The sequence below is a fragment of the Motacilla alba genome, chromosome Z, assembly GCF_015832195.1.
Source record: "Motacilla alba alba isolate MOTALB_02 chromosome Z, Motacilla_alba_V1.0_pri, whole genome shotgun sequence".
In the NCBI taxonomy this organism is placed as follows: domain Eukaryota; kingdom Metazoa; phylum Chordata; class Aves; order Passeriformes; family Motacillidae; genus Motacilla; species Motacilla alba.
In genome coordinates this window covers 23,486,353-23,511,236 of record NC_052046.1, presented here as the reverse complement: position 1 = coordinate 23,511,236, position 24,884 = coordinate 23,486,353, and the positions used below count along the sequence as shown (strand labels likewise).

Genomic DNA, 24,884 nt, shown 5'->3' with positions numbered 1-24,884 from the left:
AGGCATGCATGTCATTGTTTTTGATGCCTCCTTTAGCTGAGTTTGACTGAGAAAAGTGAGTCAGTCACTTATACCCACAGCATTTTGGTCATATAAATCCAAGGGTCTGATTCAGGTTGTGAAACAAGACTCAGAACTTAAACACCGGAAAGGAGGAAGTCAGACATATTTTTGCTATATCTAATGAGAAAGTTTATTTATTCTTCTCATATTCAGGTTCATTACCAACCTTAATTTGTCCCATCTGTTTCTGTGCATTGTATAAGTAATGAAGTTGAGCATTTTAGGTACTTGAAGACAATACATAGCAATCTTTCAGGTAGAACAGCACCTATTATGCGTCCCTCTGTCGTTCTGACCTCATCGAGTCTGCACTGAGCAGGTCAGGGACATGTTCACCTACATCAGGAGTCTCAGATTTCCTAATTTTCACCTAGCTTTCCTGCTGTTAGGAAAGGCAGGAGCACCCTGAATCTGGAAGGAAGGGAGGAAGAGAAAGACCCTGATTTTTTGTCCTTCTATTCAAGTGTTTTCTGTTCATTCATGAGGCTGACACAGAAACAGCCAGGAGAAAAACTCTGAGTCAGTCTCTGACTGAGCAGATTATTTTGTTGCTGTTGTTTTAAAATAAACAGGATAAATAAAGTGGCTAATCTATATAAAGTAATCTCTGGAAAGGATTTTATAGACTTGCCTTCATTGATCTGTGTCTTGGACACAGTTATTCCATTTTTGACAATACAGAGTGACTAACTCTGGATATCTTCTGAAGCAGAATAAAGTGGAAGGCATTCATTTACAATGTGAGTTCCCTGATATTCCCCTGGCATTAATAAACAGAGAATAAAATAAATATCTGTGTCCAAACAAACATGGATGTGTCTGTATTCTGCTTTTGTTGAAGAATCTCATGCTTTTGATCTACACCTTCTGAGACAGTTTGAGCTATGTATTGTCAAAAGCCACACTTTTGCTCTGAGACTGACTGAAATCTGTTGTGTAGTCTTACAGATTTGTTTAATGAGATCAAAACTTTTTTTTTAATCAAAGTGTATGATGATAAAATATTTATTTAAGAGTTTCCTTTTGAATATCATTGGAGTGTGAATGTGCTGTTTTTCTCTTTTGGTTGGGGTGAATAGGAGCTGTGAGCTTTCAGAGAACTCTTTCTTTAACTTACTCTTAACTCATGGTTGATGATGGGTGCTGACTTTCATTTCTTTTCAGATATGCTTACTGGCACTAAGCTACATTCTGCTACAGCAGGAGCTCAAGTGGGAAGTGAAGCTTTCTGTGAGAAAAGGAGAGGTTAACTACACTTATATTGGGGGCAGGTTTTGCTTTGGAAAACAGTGGCAGGCTTTGTAGTTTAATCTTTTGGAGTACTGCCCGTTACCACCTTCTGACGTACATTGCTGAGCTGAGAAGAATCGATGCGCAGTGATGCATGAAAGTCCAACGTGTCAGTTGTAGCTATACATAATGCCACTGTCTCACGTGCAGGCAAGGCTGTTAATGCTTAACACAGCATTGTATTCTCTAAAGAAAAGAGTAGAATACTGGGAACTTCATCTGTTTTAATTGTTTATACACATTCCTTTGAAAAATACATTTTTTAAGGATTAAGTATTGCCTGTATAAAAGGCTCAGACTAATGATCACCACAGAGAAAAATGCCACAGAAATAAAGCTCCAGCATTCCTATGTGCCAGGGAATGGCCTTGGGAATCTGCCTATAATTAGGGTTTTGGTCAGATTACATGCCTTGCAGGATGATTGTTTTAATTCATCTACATCTTGAGCACCTGGGGTAACTGGTGACCACTAGAGCAAAGAATCTGCGCTGTTGGAAAATGGTACTTGCAGCTAATTCTCCATATGCACGAACATTTTAAGGGTTTAGAGACTCTTCTTGTTAAGTATGTGCACCTGTGTGAGGGCATATGTATTGTTCTGTTGCTTAACAACCTTCTGTAGCTAATGGTCTGAAGTGAAACAAATCAGTAGTGTACAGGAGAAGTGTACTGAAATCTATCAAGACACAAAAAGTATTAACGTAGACTAGCTCCTAAGAAGTATAACAAACAAAGCAGCCACAGCCCACACGTACTGGCTTTCTTGAAGCAGGTTTAAATTATGATGTGTTATCATGTCTTCTGAAAATGTCATGGCTCATGTGGTAGTGATATTTTTACCTGAAAACTGAAGGCTATGGTTCTGGAAAACAACTTTCAATCTGCAACCCAAACAAGTTCCCCTTTCTCAAAAGTCACTTCTTTCCCTATCAACCCCACTAAAACATTATTATTTAGAATATGTCACAAGACCTTTAAAAAAAGTTCTGTATTATGTTCTAATGAACAACTTTTGGCCACAGATAAATAGCTTTCTGTAGTCTCCAGCAAAAACAAGTCCTTCTATGTAACCTAGGTATTCTGTTGGGGAAAGAGGGAAGAGGAAGTACGTGTTTCTTGCTTCCTTATTTAAAACCCTACCATTCTTAACTTATAGGCAAGTAAGACAAAAATAGGAATTTGGTAAAGATGATCATGTAAGATGCACTTCTTCAAAGTAACAAAATTAAGGCTGCTATTCATATGCCAGTGTGCTTTTTAGCGTCTTTCATGGTTCTGTTTGATCTTTAATTCTTGTATGTAAAATGCTACCTTCTTAAGAACCAGACAGAAAAAAAATACCTGAATTTCTCTTCTTTGGCAGGCTTCAGCTGCAGAAGTACAGGTTGGGCCCATGAGACTGACACAATACCCAATTCAGGTAAGATGTTCCTTCCGTTTCTGAGAGAGCCAATTCAGTATTGATAGATGATGGAATTAAGGTTCAAACTCTTTAGTTAACTATGATACTGATACTTCTAATTTCACTTGTACAAGGACTGTGAGAGGGATAATGTATGTTTGTTTATCTAGTTGCTTGAGAAGATCTACAAGTAACTTAACTTGGTAAATAAGACCTTTAGACTTCCATTAGCAGCCCCTCATTCCTTTTATCTGTCCAACCAGTAGGAGTATGAGTGTATGTGCATCAACCAGGGAAAGAGCTGCCTCTATGGATATTAAAAACTGTTCAGTTTTGATATACCAGAGCTGAGAGCTTCATGAAATTTAGGTATGTGTTCAGTTTTGCACAGCAGGACAGAGAACTGTAACAGGACAGAGAACTGTGTTTTACAGACTACCAATCCAAGAAATTGCCTCTAACAAGACAAGTTCAAATTCAGCTAAGGAGCAACAGCTCTTATCCATACATGCTTAATTTTCTGCACCTTTTGTTCCTGTGCTAGTATCAGATGCCAAGTGTTATTTTTTTCAGCTTATAGCAGATGTTGGAATTAAATAGCCTTTTAGCCTTTAACATTGTTTTAGTGATACATAATTCATCTGAATTAACTGATGGATCAGTTAATTTCTGTAAAATACAGACATATTTAGTCACCAGTCACCCTTTCTGTGAAAAACCTATGTGTGGAAGAAAAGCATCATAAAGCTTTACATTTTTATTGCTTTATGTTCAGTCTTAATGATTACTCAATCTGATGAAATTACTTGTTTATATTGTAATAAGACTGTGGAGTAGTGACTTCAACCTCCAATTTTGTGGAGAATTTGAACATAGAAGTGTGAAACTTTTCACAGAAAAATGTTTTTAGATCATGTTCACCTTCAGAAAGATTATCCAGAAGATATTTGACAACTACAAATACTCTCAGTGCTTTTGTCAGGACATTACTTTCTGGAAATTTGATTTGCCCAAGGCAAAGTTGGATTTTTGTTCTTTTTAAAAACTGACATTCTTCTTGGTATCTTTTCAGATGAGGATGGTATTTTGTATTTATATTTCACAACTGAGAATATGTGTAAGAAAATAATTTGTCTTAGGCAGAAATTATTAAGTAAAATCACTAACTGAAGAATTTTCCTTAAAGATGTTGCCATACATTAACTTATATACATTAAGTGTTAAGTAAAACACTTAATGTAAGCCCACCTTGTTTGTGGAACAAGCCACATTACCTCCGATTATTTGGCAAGTAGTGCACACATCCCCACATTTAAAAAATGTGTGCTAATCTTTTATTGCATCTTGACAATGCAATTATGAGTTTCTCTGTGCATTGCAAACAGCTACTGAATATCACATTTTAAATGTCTATTTGTGTATGATTAATCATGTTTACAATTGTCTGAGAAGTTAAGTTCCATTTGTTAAAACAATTGCCACTGGGGCTTTTCTTAGGAGACTTCATTTTATTCTGCTGTGTTTTATGCTGTTATGGGACACCTGTACCAACCTCAAAATGGCAGATTTTTTTTGTCTGAGAAGTGACCTCACTTGTGCCTGTGACCTGCCATAAAATCATTTAATAGATTCCCCACTGGACTTCATGACCATATATGTCAGAGTAAAAATCGGGTTTCGTTTGTACAGAATTGTGACCCAGGTGCTCCTGGCCTTAAGAGGCAAAGGGAAGAGTCCAAAGCAAACCGGCCAGCTCCAACCCTCCAAACATCCCATATACAGATTGCACAATTGCCTCAACTTTGTACCAAGGCTTGTAAATAGGAATGGTTTGATTTCAGAAATGACCATGCTGAAAGAACACAAAAATGAACTTTCTCCAGGGGACACGGGAGATGTGGTTTTATAAGCAATTAGTGCACATAAAAAAGGTGTTGGATCCTCTTGCAGAAATGCTTGCTCATAAACATTTCAATGTGTTCCTATTCAAATGCTGCATTTTCTCACCTTTTAGGACATTTATTTGCCATCATCTCTTTCACAGTGTTGACACTGTGTTCTTCCCTGATAAGCTGCAAATGAAGCACAATGATGCACAGCATTTCGTTCTTCCCTCATACCAATATAACAGGGCTATCTCTGTAACTTTATTCAGAGATACTATGTCTTTTCCACCTTGAAAGTCTCTTGCTGGGATATGATGATTTGAAAATAATTAGGTATCTTCTTAAGTTGCTGTAATTTCCCTTTCCCTTTTGGTAGCCTGTTTATCCTCAGCTGATGTTTCTTGTATTTCAAACTCTTTAGAGCAAATTTCTGTCTATTTTTAACATTTGTATAATAAAACTGGGAACAAGATGTGCAGTAGTCATGTCAACCAAACACTTAGAAAGAGAGTAAAAATTTCAGTACATCACCAAAATTGAAAAGGCCTCTACAGAGAAAGTCCATGGTATTCCTAAACTAGGGCAACACTGAATAAAATCATTTTACAGTAACACTGGCAAATCATACAGGAAAAAATAACTTAACTACATGATTTTTTTTTGCATGGAACACAGATTGAATTTAAACATTTCCTTGATGATGCTGTTTATATGGATTATTATATTTTTGCCTTGACTTTGACAGCATTGTTCAAATATACTTCTAGTTACATTATGTTTTGATGATTTATAGTAAGCTCCATAGGAATGTTAATGAGCAAGTGTAGTAGTAATACTTTAAAACAACTTTTAAAATTAATATTCTGGGAAGGATTTGTGCACTGATAATTAGCTACCAGGGAGAGATTGGATGGTTTAATTAAGCTCCATTATTTTGAAGCTGTTAAATTATTGCCTTGTGCCATCCTGGGAGTGCTGAGAGAAGGAAGATATCAAAAAACGTGCCATTCCCCCCCCCAAATTTTCTTTCGCCATAACATTTCAAACTAGGAACAAAGTAAATCTAACGGCAGTTGGAACCAACAGAAGATTGTATCAGAGTATGGACTTCGCTCAGGAATTAAAAAGTCTGCAGCTTGGCCACGTCACTGCTTTCCAGCTCTTTGATGACTGGAAAAAGACCCCAGGGATTAAAAAGAGTGACAACAGTTACCTTGGATGTTAAGTGTCAGTAAACCAAATCTGCTTATTGGTAACTGCAATCAAAAACCTTCCAATACACTGAAACTTTAACCTTATTAATATTTACAGATATTGTGAGCATATAATTTTCTTCCATTGTTTAATGAAACTCTGACTGTCACAGTAACAATGATTGATTATTTTATTGTTTAGAATTCACCAATCCAGGCAGCGAAAGATAAGAAGAAAGATAAGAAGAAAGCTATTGTCACCTTTTCTAGCTTCTAGACTGATGGTGCTGAAATTCATGTGCTGACACCACAGCCGAATAAAGCAAGGCAGATAAAGGTTATTGGCCTTTCCTACAGGCATTTGGAGCAAAATTTTGCATATTTTTCTTGAACACGTTGTTTCAGTAAAGTCAGGGCATGACTTTTATTTGTGAAATAAGTAGGATTTTGCTTTATACATGACTAATCTCTGGCTGCTGACTTTTTGTGCAATTTTAATAGCTGTGGATAAACTTTTGACTTTTTTGAGGCCTTCTTTTTCAAAGCATATTTGCACTAAATTAGCCCTATTCTTCATCTGACACATAGGGTAGCATGGTTAGTTATCAGTCACTATGGTAAATATGTGCAGGTGTAATGGGGAATGTCTGCATGACTCGGATTAATAAATTGGACACTAATAAATTGTGTGTTATGGGGCCAGGATGAAAAATTTATTCTCTCTGAAAAACACTTTCTTTTACATGAGAGGCACAGAAATACAGCTGTTTTCAGCTTCTATTCTGTGTGTCAGCTTGCAAACAGGCTTCCTAAATCATCTTCTTGGTCTTCAGAGTGGCACCTCCGTACACTTCCTTCCTGATCTTGTATGAGCAGTTCCTTAAGTGTTCAGTTGAAATTGTCTAAACTACTCTATATGCTCAGGGACAGTTTGGTGCAATTTATTGGGTAAAAATTTCTCACATTTTAATATTTTTCCTCCTGTACATACCTGCTTGCCTGTTGCTCTTTTTAGCTTTGAAATAATATTGGTTAATGCCATGTTTTTGTGATTAAAGAAGAAAAGAACAGATAAAACTGTGTTATTTTTTGCCCGTATCTTCAGGGATGATAAGTGGTAATTAAGGCAGCTGCATGTCAGACAGTTCCTTACAATCAAAAGTGTGTGTAGCTCGGATGGCCTGATGAGAATGGCAATGATATTTGAATACTCTGGCTAGTTGCTGATTGAATTGGAACAGGAGCTAGGAAAAAATAATCATGTGGCAAGCTGGCTTTGTCCTAAACTTTTAAACAGTACTTATTTAAAACCATTAACTATTTATATAGTTAAGTATGGTTAACTATTGATTATCTATTGATAACTGCAGTGTCCATTAAGAAAGATGTACTACTGCATTGGTTGTTTTTCAACCTGCCGTTCAAGCTTCCCTCTTTTAAAACAGACTTTAAATCTTCCAAAGGCCAGAAGTATTTGTTACTACTTGCTCCATGCTGAAGAATACTTTACATGCTTAATGTGGTGCTGCTGTTTTCCATCCCCTGCAGGTCTTGCTAATCTTCGCAAAAGAAGACAACCAAAGCAATGGTTTCTGGTGGGCTTGTGACAGAGCAGGATACAGGTGCAATGTTGCCTGGACTCTGGAATCAGCACTTGAATGTTTCCAGGATAAGCACCAGGAAATAATTGTTATAGATCACAGGAACTCCAAGTATTTTGATGCAGAAGATATCTGCAGGTAATCTAAAGCACTTTATGCTTCTCTTTAGCTTTGGAATACATTGTATGAAACCAAACCTCCTAATTTTAAACCAAAAAATAAGGAAAACAAAAGATAAAAACAACAAACAAAAAATGAACACCTAAAATTGTAGTAGAATGGAAGTTTGGGGACTGAGGCCAGGAGGTTTGCATACCTCTGTAAGAGGATAACAATCTGAAAACTACATTATGCCGAAGCTGAATTGTAGAATTATCTCTCGGTCATGGGGTTTCTGTCAAAGGATAAGCCAAAGCTGTTGTGAAACTATTCCCTGCTGTGGGTGCTGCTTCTTTCCTGGCTTACTGCTGCAGCAAAATCTGAAGCTGCAGACTTCAAAGGAATGTGTTTGTTTGTGTGAATGTTGTCCACAAGGTCAGGCACTGCCAGTTCTTCGCAAAAGTTTGCATCACTCTTCAACTCCACATGGTTGTGTCTAAGCTGCTTTAAGATTACAAGTGCTTAGTATTGGGATCCTTTGCTAAAATACACTGTTTCAGCTGAAGCATACCATTTGCACCTTACTGTGCTTCTAGTCTACCATGAGCTGAAATTTGTCATGTTTATGACAAGGGGCATTTTAATGCTCAAATATTTGTGCTGGTCTAAGTTCTTCTAAAAGACCAACAGATAAACATAAAGATTGTTTATTCAGAACAGTGTAATATGAGTGAAAAAAACTTATCATTAGCCAGCAAAACACAAATGGAGTGTTCTTCTGATAGCTGGTCATGTCTTTTTTGGTTTCTCAATAATATGCAACATGGTAAAATTTTGTTTATTCAGTATTTAATGAACTGTAGCCTTTTGTAATTTGCTATGCCCACTTTTCTTACTTTCATGCCTTGAAAGCACTTCCCACCCTCTAAACAAAATTTTGCAGTGTCTAGAAGGATAGTGGTAAATCTGAGAGGGGGTAGAGATTCTTGTTTAAATGAGTCAAGGGCGTTGAAGATGCTTTGAATGTACTGACCTTTCTCTACTCACGCATTCAGGGCAGTCTGCCCCAGATAAGCTGAGTACATAGGGGAAACCTTTGCTAGGTCATAAGAGTGGGTCTGAAAAGTGATGTTTTTACACTGAGGTTTTGAAGCTTTTGCCTTCTCTACCTGCATGGAGCAAAATGAGAAATCTGGTGCCAAAATGAAAACGGTTTGTCTAAATGGGGATAGTTAGGTTTGGCAGTGCACTATCGTATTGTCTAACCTCAGTGGTGTCTTTCAGTCCTGACTTTCATTTATATTTTCAGTGAAGGTACTCAGAGCAATAATGAGAAAGTATTCAGTGTAACTGAGAAATTTTTGTTTTCTCAGGTCTATTCGTGCCACAGAGCTATCAGAGCATACTGTAATACTTGCTGTGGTTCCACGCACGTAAGTATTACTGGTTTGTGAAAGATTTTCATTTTACTTTATAAGAACAGTTAACCTAGTCTCTAACAGTTATTTAAGAACAGAAAGTATCTTACTAGCAAATCTTACAGAGTAAATGTAGTATTTTTCACCTGAAATGGGCTAGTGATGTTTGATGTTTTATTTCAGTGTTCGATATCTTTCCTTTAGTGTCTTTAGACTAGTATTTCCCTGTCACCTTCATGATGGGTTTTATAGTAAGAAAGCCAGACAGATATGTGTTTTTTTTAAGAGAAGAGGAAAATACAAATCCAAACTAGAAAGGTGGGTATTACTTTCTAAAGGAAATAACTAGATAAATAACAAATTGTTGTTTATTGAACGGGGTGATAGGGCAAACTTCAATCCAGTTGATGCTAAATTCACCAGAATGTTGTCCTTAAACCCTTATTCAGTAATTCATAAGCCATGCATTTAGGAAGAATTCTTACTGACTTAATATATCTTTATTTTTAAGTCAGTAAGAGTATCTTCAAATACCATTGATAGAACTCCTACACACTACTGAATCCATTACCATTTTTATTCATTTCCTAAATCAATTAGAATATTAGGAAATAGAGTGGCAGGAGAACTATTACTACCAAGATTTGAAAATCAATTAAATTTGCTGATGAACAAGATTTTACAGCTTAGCTTCACCTTTATCTTAATAATATATTTTTAGATTATTTCTCGTAAGACATCCTAGATTGTATTTTTTATCTTCTTCATACTTTTTTTTTTTTTGCAATCCCCTTCTGTGCATGTAAAGAGATACAGGACTTCTCTGGACAATCTGTCAGATTTGCTGTAGGAGTAACTATCAAGCTGTATAGAAGCTGCAAATACCTATAATAGAAGACTGTAGCACCAACTTCTGTAACAGTATGATTTTTTGTATGTATTTAAGGAAAAACTCTTCTCACTGAGTTCATTATGTTTAGAGAACTATGTTAGATTCCTGCCATTTAATCCTCAAGTATTGCATCCCCTTATAGTAAATAATATACCAGCCCTGCTTAACATCTATATCAATGACCTGGACAAGGGGATCGGTCAGTTTGCAGGTGACACCAAGCTGGGTGGGAGTGCTGATCTGCTGGAGGGCAGGAAGGCTCTGCAGAGGGATCTGGACAGATGGGATCATGGGCTGAGGCCAATGGTGTGAGGTTCAACAAGGCCCAGTGCTGGGTCCTGCCCTTGAGTCACAACAACCCCAGGCAGTGGCACAGGCTGGGGCAGAGTGGCTGGAAAGGACCTGGGGGTGCTGGTGACAGTGGCTGAACATGAGCCAGGGTGTGCCCAGGTGGCCAAGAAGGCCAATGGCATCCTGGCCTGGATCAGCAATGGTGTGGCCAGCAGGAGCAGGGCAGGGATTGTCCCCCTGTACTGGGCACAGGTGAGGCCACACCTGGAATCCTGTGTCCAGCTCTGGGCCCCTCACCACAAGAAGTACATTGAGGTGCTGGAATGAGTCCAGAGAAGGGCAGTGGAGGTGGTGAAGGATCTGGAGCATCAGTCTTGTGAGGAGTGACTGAGGCAGCTGGGGATGTTTAGCCTTGAGAAGAGAAGCCTCAGGGAGACTTTGTTTCTTTCTACAAATACCTGAAAGGAGGGTATACCCTCCATATCAGGTGGGGTCCATTTTTTCTCCCAAGCATCAAGGGATCTGACAATAGGAAATGGCCTCAGGTTGTGCTAAGAGAGGTGTAGATTGGGCATTAGGAAAATTATCTTCCCTGAAAGGGTTGCAAGCATTGGAGCAGGCTGTCCAGGACAGTGGAATCACCATCACTGCGGATATTTAAAAGATGTGTGGATGTGACACTTGGGAAGTGGTTCACTGCTGTTCAGTGCTTAGCACTGCTGGGTTAAAGACTGGACTCAATGATCTAACAGTTTTCCAACCTGAATAATTCTGTGGTTGTATGATTTTGTTTTGTAGATCTGCTGACCAAGAAGAGACTTCTGTTCTCCCCCTTCTTGATGCAGGCTTTGATAGGGTATGTATAAATTGCTTATGTAATATAGAAAACATAGTAGCTTCATAAATTACAGACATTTCTGCTTTCTCGAATTGAAAATTACACATCCTCTTCTGTCAGAAATTTATTGATAAGAAACCAGTGGCAGTTGGTTTAGTTTTCTTTTCAGGAGTATTCCAGAAGCATATGAAACAAAAAGCTCTGTGATCTAGGTAGTCTTTTCAGAATTGCAGCTTTACTGAGATTACCTTCTTGTGATCCGGCTGGGTAGTGGGTGGGTTTTACAACTGCACTAAGAAACAGGGATGGGAGGCTCTGATTAACACATTGCAGCATGCTGACTTGTCACCCAGACCCCTCCATGTGTCTCAGGCTGCTGGGATTTCTCTTCTAAAGGGACTACAAACCTGGTCCAGCTCATGAAGATATTTTTTTCCCTCATAATGTCTGTTATGTTGGTTTGCCCCAATTCTTCTCAGTACAGAGTTAGAGACACTCCTGTACCAGAAGCATAAGGGAAGATAACTGTTCATACTGTTCCTCAAAAGGCTTTGTAAGAGAGAGCAGAAAGGCAGGAATTCTCAGCTCTGAAAATCTAGGTTGCTTACCCTCTCCCAGCCTTTGTGTGAGTGGCTTTGGATGGATATTAATGTTATGTTACTCTAAAATAAATCAGCTGCATTTTTAAGTTAGCCATTCATAAGGAAGGATGTGTACTTAAGCAAAAGAAGCACATCTGGAGAATTAGTTAGAACTAACTGGATATATTTTCTTTAAAATATACATATTTAAGAAAATTAACTGTAGTAAGGAAAATCAGAGAAGAGATGGAATTAACCCAGGCAAAAATCTCATTCTCCTATGCTCATACTGAGTCCAGTGTCTGAGCCAACTCACATTCAGCCCAAGTTGGTTTTTACAGCAGAACATGAACCAGAATTACCATTTTCAGATAATCTCCCAAAAATAGAGGTATAGAGGCATAAGATCTTGACTGTACTGCAAGAGTATTGTAGGGCCAAAGCATTTCTAAAGCACTTAGATGCTTTAAAATTGGAAATGTGAGTCTAAGAGAAAGGTCAGCCCAAGAATGCCAGTGCTTTATTAGTGTAGTTTCTCTCTCTCTCTCTCTCTCTCTCTTTCTCTGGCTTAAATATTTTTCAAAGAAAAGTTTATTACTTCTTTTTCTTCTTTTGAACACAATGCAGGGTAATATGTTTTGTAAGCTAGATTAAAACTGTAGGTGTAATACTGAGTAAAGTCAGAGGAGACTCTGTGGCTGTGAGTGGTACTCTGTGCCCTGGAAAGAAAAATCTTTATGCACCTGACAGCTGCGCCAACTACTCTCTCTTGCTGTCCCACATTTATCAGAGAGCTTGAATAATGTAATAATCCCTATTGGAACTATTTTCAAGACTTTAAAATACATCTGATGTCAAAGTTTCTTTTTTGCTGTGGGGTGGATATAGGAATTATTTTTGTTTGGATGGCGATCAGTAGGGACTAAATCCATAACCACACAAAGATTTTAAAATACCCCTCTTCAAACAGTGAGGTGGTATTTGCAGGGAGTCTCTTCCTCATCAGAAAAAAATTAAATTTATTTTTGGAAAATTGCAACCTGTTTAAATTTTTTTTTTCCCTTTATGCTGACTCATTTCTGGTTTTTCTTCCTTCTTCTTAAGAAAGTCTATTTTGTTACATCTGATTTTCCCTCTATATCATTCACAGCTCTTTTGTTTGTATATTAATGCTGTAGCTAATCCAGTACATTAATGATGCTAATTTTTTTTCCTCTCAGCCTCATAAATCTAATAGTGGTGGCCTACTTAGGATGGGCTAATTTGAATAAGCAATTTAGCTTCCTGACTGATTTTTTAGCTATGATTTAAATCAGCAAACAGGAGATCCTAATGTTTGCAGTTACTGAATTACAACCTTGTCTTGTGTTTTGAACTTCTTTTCCTAAACAAATGTTGATTCTCATTGACCAGATACTATTAAAACTTACTAGATTGGAATAAAAGAAGTCTTTAATATTAAAATGAATTCTTATTGCTAAGCAAAAAGAAGGATGCATTCCTGCTAGCTTATAACTCTAGTGGCCTGTACTAAGTTCTGCATAGAACAACAGTGGAATCCCATTATAATGAAGTAAAAAAGTAATTTGAGAGTATGTGTTACTTAAATCAAAATGTACTGCATAAATATGAAACTTTTTAAAAAGAAAGTGTTTTGTCTGCCTTCTAATATCTGCAAGTTTAGAAATCTTCTTATTCTTGTATCACATTAGAACCATAGATTATAAAAAGAAATGTTTCCTGCTACTTTCATTTCCCAATCGATTTCTCAGTTTTAAGTCAGCCAGCAAATGACCAGCATCAGCACTATGGACTTAGATAAAATGATTCTGTACATCTGCAGAAGACTATACAACAGTTAAGAGCATAGTTAGCACCTTGATAAGCTGCAGTTCTTGATTCTTAGCAAAAGATTTGTGCCAAGAGTTTTGTCAGTGAACAGCTGTGCTTAAATTTTTTCAGTAAAACTCACTACTGTAACATTCAGTTTATAAAGAGCCTTAGTATATTCTAGTAAGTTTATTTCATAAAATTGGTTGCCATCGTAGAGAAATTTTATATTATTGAGAATTTTTCTTATTGTTTTAAATTTAGCTCAAATGTATTTGAATATTTAAAAGAGCACCCAAAAACTGAAAATCTAAGTCTACACTGCTGTAGAAGAGAAGTTTGTTAGCAGGCAGTTTGATACACAAAAGCACAGCATTGTTTGCTCTGCTTCTGCCAACTTTTTATTGCACCTTTTGTTTTCCCATGCATTCTGTAGCATGTGAGGTGAAAGTTACAGAAATATTTTAAGATGTCAGCATTAAGGAGTGGGACAGACCCATGCCAACAGTTGTTTTAATGTTATTTTTGTTACATTTTACTCACAACTTGGAATTAAGCCACTGGTCTCCAAAACACAGTTTTTCGTACGGGATAGAAGCACACATTCCTTGAAGCTGTTCTTTGGAGGTTTGCATGCTCCTCTCGACTGTGCATGCAGCTGTGCTGTGAGAACTAGTGACAACACAGGGCATTTCCAATGATAACTAAAGTCAGTGCATGTGATCAACAAACTTTAACTGAAGTCAGAGAATTTACTTCTTTTGTAGCAACAAAAAATTTCTGATTTCAGCAGGACCAAGCACAAGGCCTTTTAGACCTAACAGATAGAGAACATTCTCTCCTGCCTGGAGTAAAAGCTTTTTCCACTGTGGTCAGATGCTTCTTACTTTATATACTTCTGTGTACTTCTGAATTCACAGTGACAGCTCAGTGAGATTACTTGTGAAGCAAATTACTTCACTTTTGGAGCTTTAGCTACAATATTTGCTTGGAAACAAATGCCAAATATATTTTTCTTTCTTTTTTTTAGCATGTATATTTTATGTCTCCAAGGTTTTCCATTTCCATTCTGAATTAAGGATAGGTGTACAAAATAAAACATCAAGGCAATACTGGTTTTGTGTGAGACTGTGTTTAGGGGTTTTTTAGAGTATCTGATGGGTTGCTAAAACCAAACGGGAAAATCCAGCAAAGGATTTAGCATATTTTTATACTTGCTTTTTATTTAGATATTTGTGTTGTCTTAAAAATTAGAAACTCATTCCAGAGGGAAAGATTATTATTCACAACACAAAAGGTACAACAAAAACTTATTTCTACCAGAAAACAAAGCATGGTTGCAGTTGGAAGGGACCTCTAGAGGTCATCTTGCCCAACCTCCCTGCTCAAGCAGAGCCCCCTAAAACAAGTTTAGGTCCATGCTACACAGCTTTTCAACATCTCCAATGATGGAGATTCTGCAACCTCTCTGGGTAACCTGTGCCCAGGTCACCCTTACAGTAAAAAAAAGTGTTTCCTGATGTTCAGGCTCCCTGAAACTCCTTTGTTTCTGTTTGTGCCAATTGCCTCTGGTCCTGTCACTGGGCATCACTGGAAAGAAGTTGGCTCTGTCTTCTTACAGTCTTCCTTCAGATATTTGTATGCCTTGATATGTTCTCCACTTCAGCATTCCCCTTTCCAGGCTGAAAAGTCCCAGCTCTCTTGGCCTGTCTCACAGCAGAGGTGCTTTACCACCCTTGTGGGCCTTTGCTGGCCTCATACCAGCTCTCTTTAAAAAGTTGAAGTTTTATATTCAGAAACAGAAAAAATAGTTTAAAACTATTCCAGCCTATTTCATGCACTCTTGATTTGTCTTCCAGCAATTCAAGGAGAACAGCAGCGTAACTGCTTGTTACAATGAACTGGTTCAAATAGAACATGGGGAAGTGCGATCTCAGTTCAAATTACGGTATGTAGAGATGTGAGGAACTGCAAATATCAACCTCTTGGTCTAAATAATTGCATCATGTTACTTTCTGCTTCTTCCCAGCTAAGCATATATGTGTCTTGCATCTGTATGTTAACTAATACACTACACTTTTATATTTTCTCCTTCTGTGTTTTTGTAAAGGACAAACTCAGTGCCGTTGTAACTGATACCCCGAGAAATCTTGGTCAGTGTACATGTGGGCTGCAAATTTATGGGATGGTAAAACTTCATAAAGTCATTCTTGATCTCCTGTGTTTGAGCTTTCATATTCAGAGGCTTAAACTGAATGCAATCTTGATTCAGCTCTGAGTTTTTATTTTCTTGCTTGGCCAAGACTTGGCAGACCAGGAGCACAGTTTTATATGTGAGTGAGAAGTTAAATGGTGCTCATTCCCACATGCACTTTTTCTTCAATGTGACTGATTTTGTATTTAATATAGGTGCTTTTGCATACATGTAGATATTTTTGCAATGCAACCACATGAAACCATAGGCAAGAAATGCAGAAAACGGGCTTTTCTTTCTGTGGCATAAATTAATTCCAGTTCCATCTACAGAAAATACTATCACTTTTCTACAGGTTTCAGTGTCTCTGTTTCAGAAATTGATTTTTCCTAAGATTTCTTTACAAACTGATACCAAAGTGACTTTACATTTTGAGTGATTGCATATTTATGCACGTAAACTGCAATGACAGTACAATTCCATGGAAAAAAATTGGATTTTGCTTTACACAATTTTAATAGTTGTTTTCTAAAACTCAGCAAGAATGTCTTCCCCTTACCTCTGTCTTGTTAGAGAGATGTCACTAAAAACTAATCAGAGCTGATACTGGTTATGGCATTCAGGTATAATTTTTTTTTTCATTTGTGTGGTTTAATTAGGTGGGGAAAAGAGTGCTGCACTGCATGTCTGTGCTGCTAGTTGATGATCTGTGGGTCTTCCATACAGCTTTGTGAAAGTGAAAGGGAAGAGAATGCAGAAAGTTAGTTGATAGAATTAAATTCAGGAAATGTCATGTGTTCAGACACGAGAAATGTGACGAAAAAGTAGCACCAGCACCAGAGATCAGTAGATGAGGTCCTGTCAGTGGTCAGAAGTGGCTTTCCATTCCTAGCACAGACTCCGCTTTTCCACATAGCTGGTTCTGGTTTGAAACCTGGATGGACATCTGTGTGCTAATTAAAGGGGATATGGGCCATTTAAACTTGTAATTTTGCTGGCTTGCTTGCCATATCAAATGAAAATACTAAGGCTTGAATAGTGCAGACCTATCTGTGTGTTTTCTTACAGAAAGTCTATGTAATTTCATTTGTTAGCAGCTGATGTACCAGACAGGCATCTATCAGTGGGACAAAGCAGCTCCTTCACACAGCACAAAATCACACTTGGGAACCAGCTTGAATTGCTAGAAAATCACATATAAAATTATACTCCAAAATCCTTTTATTATTGGAGAAGAAACACTTCTGTCATCTTCTGTACAAAATACTTTTTTCCTACAAATCTTCATCCACATGGCTGCATGTCTGTGTTTCTGCATATGTCTCTTCATGTATCCTATTTTGTTTTGAGTTACTTCCACAATAAGCAGAAGTAGTAATGTCCTGTATTTCTTAATTCTCTAGTTAGTGGTACTAATTCAAACCCTACTATGCAGCCTGGAAGCAAGAGGTGTCTTTTAGGTAATAATTGTGTGCAGGAATATTTATGCATGGTGCAATTTAGCTCCCTGCAATGAGAGTTATATAGAAGATAATTAGTTTGTCTTCAGACCAAATCAAAGATAAGGCACTGACATCTATCAAAGCAAGTATGACTGAATTGTTTCTCCCAGTACTCACTCTGTCGGGCCATGGTAGGGTCTTGAAACTACATGATCTTCATGTCCCTTCCAACCCAAATCATCCTATGATTCTATGACATACACATTTTTCCCTAGTATTAGAAGCCTATATTAATGCCATCCTGTGTAAACCATAATTTAAGCAATTTAAATTCTGTACCAAGAAGGTAAGGCTTTTGTTTTCCTGCATTAGTTCAAGGATAGCCCTGAAAAAAAATGGGTAACAAAGATCATCTGGGTTCTGAAAGATGAGGAGATGAGGACATATGGAAATCAGTCACTGCATTATTACTTGGAAGAAGGAAAATTGGTATTTTTTTAATTAGAACTTTGAGATGGCTCTGGATCAAATTGTTTCCTTTAACTGTGTCGTATTACAGTTTCTTTGTTAGTGCCAACCTAATTGCATGTTCTGAAAACTTTGTCTATATGTGCTGTCATGATTTTTGTATAATTTTTGTAATCTTTAATAATCACAAAACTTTCTGATGTAATAGTAATGTGTTATTTTTACTGCTAATTGTTCTTTCCTGCTGTTCAGAGTATGTGTGTAGATACAAGCATACTCTTACGATGCTGCAGCACCTATGAGCACTTTTACAATGTAATCTGCAGTAGAAGCACGTTAACAATAGACATGTTTGAGGCTGGATGTTCTGAAAAAGTCATAATAAAGATAGTGACATGGTCTAGTCAAAACAACTGCTATTTTGTGGTTCATCTATCAATAAGTACAATTTAATCACGTATTTATAATGAACAAAATGTTCTAACAATAAAACTAATGTGCTAATCATTTGCTGCTTTCAGGGCTTGTAATGCAGTGTTTACGGCATTAGACCATTGTCAGGAAGCTGTAGAAATAACCAGTGAAAATCATGTCATTCAGGTAGGGGAGGAACTGTTAACTATTTTATAGAATTTGAAAAGAGGGACCCCAAAGAGATCTTGGCTCAGTAGTTCCTGTTCTATTATCAATATTTTAGTTTTGTTGCCCATTAGAAAGTCTTGTGCAATGAACTGCCTAATTTCTGATTGCTGCACACTGATGCTTGCTGAATTTTTAAGACTTTTCCTTCTGTTACTTCGTTGAGATAATAGTTTTCAGTAATATTGTTTCTGGTAAAACCTGCATTAGTTCTTTCTCTGTGCCTTCTGATAGATTACATATTGCCCTCTCTGTTCAACCTCTTACTTGAATAAAATGTTTCACCACTACATAGTATTTTTATGTGAGAAACACTGAATTGTAGGGATGTGTGGTTATGGCTTTAGCATATAACTTTTCACACTTTGATACTTATATATAACTTACTAGCCTTTAAGTAAGTGTTGTTTTTGTTTTTTTTATATTGTCCTATTGTACCTTTGTTTTGGCAGTATGTTAATCCAGCCTTTGAACGGATGACGGGGTACTGTAAGGGAGAACTTATTGGCAAGGAGCTTACTGAACTACCTATAAGTGATAAAAACTCTGCAGATCTTTTGGACAACATAAACACATTTATTAAAAAAGGAAAGGTAGGCAAATATGACAAACTCATGTGAAGTCACTAAAGAGTTCTATTCTGATTTGGTTTTTATTGCTGTAGGCTTAAGAACACAAGATGCATTCTTCATGAATACACATGTAAGACCAGAATTCTGTTTCTCAGATGTCTAAGCACAACAGCCCATGCCACAGACGAGTGACTACAGATTTCATTCGTTTTGCTTTTAGGATCTGACTGAACTCCTGCTGATTTGCTGGCTTAATATCAGTATCGGAATGTTTTCTGTGTTTCTGTTTTGCTTAGAGCCCATGGAGCTTTTGTTAGATGGAAGTAACAGTTTGTCCCTCAGTCAGTCTCTCAGGTGGCTGAATCATCCAACCAAAATTGTAACTTCTGTCAAACAGCAGAGCCTTCGCTGACTGCATACTTAAAGCACCAAAATGTATTGGCACCCATTGGGGTGCCAATTGCTTTCCTCATTACTATAGTTAGAATATCTGCAGTGCTCTGTGAACTCCTGTCCTTGAGGCGATGGGCCTGGCAATATGTTCCTCTTATACATCCAACAGTCTCTTATCCCATCTCCCCTGGGTTGCAGAAACACTTGTCACGCTTCCCTGTCTCACGTTCTGCTTTACGACCTTTGGGGAATTCTTGAACCTTTGAGTCACGTCCAGCAATGATCTGAGCTTTGTGAGTCACTGTCTGGAGTTGTTTGCAAATCCACCTTGGTTTATTAGCAATACCTACAGGCCGCTTCTGCTGTGCTCCTCCTCATTTATATGGTCTGCCCAGCAGCTAGCCTGGTCTGCTCAAAGGTATCTTCTAGCCATTTTCCAACTACATCCTACCCTGCTGCCAGGTAGTTCCCTCCTTAAGATATTTCTTCTTTGAGGTTAGTTGAGGGACATCTTTAGATCAAGGATTTCTGAAGTTTAGCATATGTATCGCATGACAACTGACAACTTCAAAGCTGAATGGTGCTTGGGCTTATTACTGCTGGTGCCAAGGGATATCCTCTGGATGTGTTGCAGCCACTGCTCCTTGTGGTGGCACCTAGCAAGAATGTTTGTCACCTCTTTAAGTAGATGATACCTAAAGTTCCTTGTAAAAATTGTAAAGTTCCTCGTAAAAAATACCTTCTCCCAAGAGGAACATAATTATGCTGTCCTTATGTTAGTTAAAGGTGTTGCTCTCCATTGGGTGAATAGTTGCTGCTCACTCTCTCGCTGTGTGATACTTAAGAGTACATTAATTTTATACACTTTTTTTAAATATAACTATGAAATAAAAATAATAATTTAGTACATAAGGACTATGCAGTAATAAACGAATATTTGACTGCAAGCTATGTATGCTCAGATGCTGTCTCTGTTTTCTGTGTTTCTTTAGGAATGGCAAGGAGTTTACTATGCAAGAAGGAAATCAGGAGACAGTATCCAGCAGCATGTGAAGATAACACCTGTGGTCGGTCAAGGAGGGTAACTAATTTGTCTGGAACATAATTGCTTTCTAGGTTTTAGGGCCTTCTCTCTGTTTTCTGCATCTGTAAGTTTGACATGAACCTCCATGTATTTAGCAACTGGGCAACCCCTGTGTTTGTGTGTGTGCTTGTTCGTGTTCCCATCTTCACAGTTTAGGACAGACATATTGCCAAATTCTGCTCCCAGATTTGCAGGAGAATTCCTGGACCAACAGAAGGATCAGGTCCAGCAACAAAAACGTCAATGTGATGCTGAAGGAGTGCTTGTCACCCAGTTGTCTTGCTGGTGTTTGGCTTGGAGATCTCTCCTTTAGAAAATAGTAATATATCACTTCACTTCTGTCTTTACAATGTGATCTGGTAACAAGTGATAATTTCTGTTGCTAGGAAAATAAGACACTTTGTGTCCCTCAAAAGACTGCATTGTACCAATGAAAACAACAAACAGGTATTGTATTTCTTTCATGTGATAATTTTCATAGCTTTTAGTGAACTGTTATTTTTTTGGCTTATAAATTTTTCCAAGAAGATGTGATCTATATTGTCAATGAGATTGTCACTGATTCTTGGAAGCAAGAAAATGTCAACATTTGCATGCATTAGTCTCTGTAGGACTCCTGAGGAAGACCATCTTTCATTTTCTGGAGCATGGATATGACAGTTGAGTCCATGACACTGTGGAGCAATACAGATCACAATTCAAAGGGAGTTCAGGGCCTGTTTTGTAGGGCTGTTCTTGCCAGAACTGATCTGGTGTACTTACACTGACTAATGATCCAAGGTTTGACAATGTGTGGTACTTATATGAAGTGTAGCCCTCATGCTGGCCCTAAGACTTCACACACCTGCCAGAACAGGTGCTGTGGAAGGGTGCAGCTCAAGCTGTGACCCCAGTAAACCAGCAGCAGTGGCAGAGCTGGGTCTCTGCAGTCCAGATACAAATCCACACCAGCTGCTCCTGCAACAAACCTGGTGGTGTGGGGAGCTGTTTGCTGTTAATCTTCTCCTGGCTTCTTCCCTCTGGTGGTGTCTGAGGCAAATCACATACTTTGCCCCAGAAATACTCTAGTAAGTGCCATGTTGAGTAAAGAAGACTAGACTTTTGTGAGAAAAGGGGTGAAGCCTGTCTTTGGCATGTGGTCTCTAGGGGTGAGATAGAGAGTGGCTGGAAACATTTTAGACCAAGCATGTGCTCTGTAAATAGCATATGCTTCCATGTCATTTAGGAGAGGGGTTATGTATCTTGTTTTATTTAGAATTTTATGTGCTTTTACCTGTGATGTGGGTAAAGACATTTAGGCAGGAAAAATATTTAGAAAGTCACTAGTATGTCTAGTTCCCCTTCTTCAGTCGAACAATACTGAATAGTAACAGATTACTGCAAATAGTAACAAATAAAGGAGAACTCTGCATAATTCTTGAAAGATTTGCATGCCTATCATTGAAAAATAAGACTCATAGCATTTTAAACTGACTCCATCTTTGAACTAAATCATGTGTTTTAGTATTAGCAGCAAAATATCATTTATAGTCACAGGATGTTTTAAAATTCTCAGGCTAGAGTGCAAGAGTTTTATAAAAGCACTGATAAAGTTGCATGTATTTTTAATTCATTGTTTAAACCTCATAACTGTGTTTCGTTTATAGCTGCTTTGATGTTGATTTGAAAGTAAGACATAATCGAAAGGCTTTTTCTATATTATACACACAGCTGAAAAACTGGTACAAGGAGGTGTATATATGATATTCTCAATGCAAGATAATAAGTATTACAAACTTGTACCCATATGTAAAAAATAGCAGTAGGAATATAAGGACAAAGTAAAATTTTTTTGTCCTTCTTTGCCCTGTAGATTAGAGTGCTTCAACCAGTAAGAATCATGCAATCATAGATGGATTTAACTGCAAAGGCACTTTAAAGATCACCTTGTTCCAACCCCTTTGTCACAGGCAGGATCACGTTCCACTAGACCAGGTTGTTCAAAGCCCCACCCAACCTGGCCTTAAATTTCCAGGGACAGGGCATCCACAACTCCTCTGGGGAACCTGTTCCAGTGTCTCACCACCCTCAAAGTAAAGAATTTCTCCCTGATCTCTAGTTGAAGCTACTCTCCTTCAGTTTAAAACCATTGCCTCTTGTCCTATCACTATACAACCTTGTAAAATTTTCTTTTATTTTCTTGTAGGCCCCTTTAGTAATTGGAAAGTGCTAAAAGACCTCCCAGAGTCTTCTCTTCTGCAAACTGAACAACCCCAACTCTCTCATCCTTTTCACGTATAAGAGGTGCTACAGCTCTCTGGTCAGTTCTGTGGCTCTTCTCTGGATGTGCTCCTCCAGGTTCATGTCTTATGCTGGAGGCCCCTCCAGACTGCTGTGGCCCTTCAAGCAGTTGTGACACCACAAACCTTGGTGTCATCAGCCAGCCTGCTGATGGTGCACCTGATCCCACCGTCTGTGTCCCTGACAAAGATTTTATGTAATCTGGCCCTAGTGCAGAACCCCAAGGAGCACCACTTATTGCTCCTCTCCACCCAGAATCCTGGCCATTGGCCACAACTCTTTGAGCAGGAGCATTCAGGCAATTCCTTATCCACTGGGTGGTCCACCTGTCAAATCCAGGTCTCTCCACTGTAGAGTCAAGCGTGTGCATGGAAGCATCAAATGCTTTGCACAGGTCCAGTTAGATGACATTCCCTTATTCACCCATTGTAGGAGGCCACCACATATATCAGACATGATTTGTCCTTAGTGAAGATGTGTTTGTTGTTAGCAATTATCTTCTTATTTTCCACATGCCTTAGCCTAGTTTCCAGGGGAATCTGCTCCATGGATTGAATGGCACAGAGATGAGACTGGCCTGTCATTCCCTGGGTTTTTCTTTTTCTTTTCTGATCTTTAGAAATGACAGTTAAGCAAATTTCCCCATTTCCAGTCACTGGAAACTTCACTGGACTATTATGACTTCTGAAATCTGATAGAGAGCTGCTTAGCCACTTCCTCCACCAACACCTTCAGGACTCACAAATGCCGATCAGGTCCTGTGATCTTGTGCACCTTCAAGATCCTTGGATGTTCCCAAACCTGATCTTCTCCTACAGTGGGTGGTTTCAATTTTCCCTGCCTTTACCTCCTGTGACTAAGGAAGTGCCTGTAGCTGGAATGCTTGCCAGTGAAGACCAAGGCAAAAGAGTCAGACAGTACCTCAGCTTTCTATGTGTTCCAGGTAACCACATCTCCTGTTTCCTTCCAGAGAGGGACCACATTTTCCCTAATCTTTCTGAAATTCACCAAAGTACCTATAGAAGCATTTCTTGTTGTTCATTATGTCCCTGGCCAGATTTAATTCTATCAGGCTTTAGCTTTCATAACATGATCTCTGGCTCTTCAGATATTCTCTATATTACTCCCAGGCTACCAATCCTTGTTTCCCCTCTCTGTAGGCATTCTTCTTTTGTCTGAGTTTGTCAGCAAGTTCTTTGTTCATCCACACAGGCCTCCTGGCATTTTCCTGACTTCTCTTTGTTGTGAAGCATCACTCCTGAACTTGGAAGAGGTGGTCTTTGAATATTAACCAGGTTTCTTGGGCCCATCTTCTCTCCAGGGCCTTATTCCATGGCACTCTACCAAGCACGTTTCTGAAGAGGCCCAAGCCTGCTCTCCTGAGGTCGTGGTAGAGTTTACTCTGTGCACCCTCATCAATGCTCTGAGGATCTTGTACTCCTCCATTTCATAATTGCTGCAGCCCAGGCTGCTCTTGAACTTCACATGCCCCATAAGCCTCTCCTTATTAGTGAGAAAAAGGGAAATTAAGAAACAAGGACTTGTGTCCAAGGCAACATTCATATTCTCCTGTACGGCTGGAAACTATCATCCATTCCTGTTTTTTTAATACTGATTCATGAGAAGCTACTAGTAAATTAAGCACTATAGACCTGGGAAGATTTACACATTTGGTGATCCCAGGGAATATGGCCTTCAAAAGGTTCTCCACAGATACAGAAGTCTGCCACAAAGATTAAAGACTGCAGCCTAACAGAAAGTATGTCTGTGGAGATTTTAGGTCCCTTGGGGAAAAAAGAAGGTGTATTTGATAGAACTATGTAATTGTTGTTTCACTTTTGTCACAGAACTATCTCATGACTATAGGAGATCCTGGACAATGCAGTTTTCCTAATATCCATGCCTCAATACTTGCAGCAGTATAACTAAAGTATAACTTAGACTAAAAAAATTAGGTTCCTGTTCAAGCTACAGATAAATCTTTATGGAAGGAAAAAAGGAAATCAAATTAAATATTTGCTTAAGTTACAGAGTAGTAAAAGCTGTCATAATTCAAATTTTGATGTCAAATGTCTAATGTTTCACTAAATCAATATAATCTTAAAAAGCTTGATCTCAGCATTCAGACAGTATATGTTAACTTCAAAACATCCTTACATCATTACACACTGTTTCACCTTAAAAAAAGTATATGTGTTTTTTGCCACTACCAACATCCTCTGTAAAGGATATCAGAGACCACTGGAAACTTCATGTATTCCTGTGCCAGATTTATCACATAGAAAAACTCAGCATGTTAAATTTATGCATGGAAAAAGAATACCTAAAAGAGTGTTAAACATTCTTACAGTAAAGACTTATGAATGAGGATTGACTTTCATGTGACTATTCCCGTGTGCTGAGCCTAGGTAATTATTAATGCTGCC

General features: G+C 38.2%; 1 protein-coding gene across 5 annotated transcripts in view; it reads left to right on the top strand.

The window, feature by feature from the left end:
* The window catches only part of PDE8B (phosphodiesterase 8B), a 94,905-nt gene that overhangs the window by 49,899 nt on the left and 20,122 nt on the right, over nucleotides 1-24,884 (top strand). For 3 of the 5 annotated variants that reach the window (XM_038125869.1, XM_038125864.1, XM_038125865.1), the window contains exons 2-10: nucleotides 2,719-2,775; nucleotides 7,385-7,575; nucleotides 8,910-8,969; nucleotides 10,936-10,993; nucleotides 15,246-15,334; nucleotides 18,012-18,090; nucleotides 18,582-18,722; nucleotides 20,087-20,175; nucleotides 20,565-20,625. In XM_038125869.1, the coding sequence (XP_037981797.1) occupies nucleotides 2,749-2,775; nucleotides 7,385-7,575; nucleotides 8,910-8,969; nucleotides 10,936-10,993; nucleotides 15,246-15,334; nucleotides 18,012-18,090; nucleotides 18,582-18,722; nucleotides 20,087-20,175; nucleotides 20,565-20,625 (795 nt within the window). In that variant the 5' untranslated portion in view covers nucleotides 2,719-2,748. The other 2 variants (XM_038125867.1, XM_038125866.1) reach the window with 2 other exon arrangements.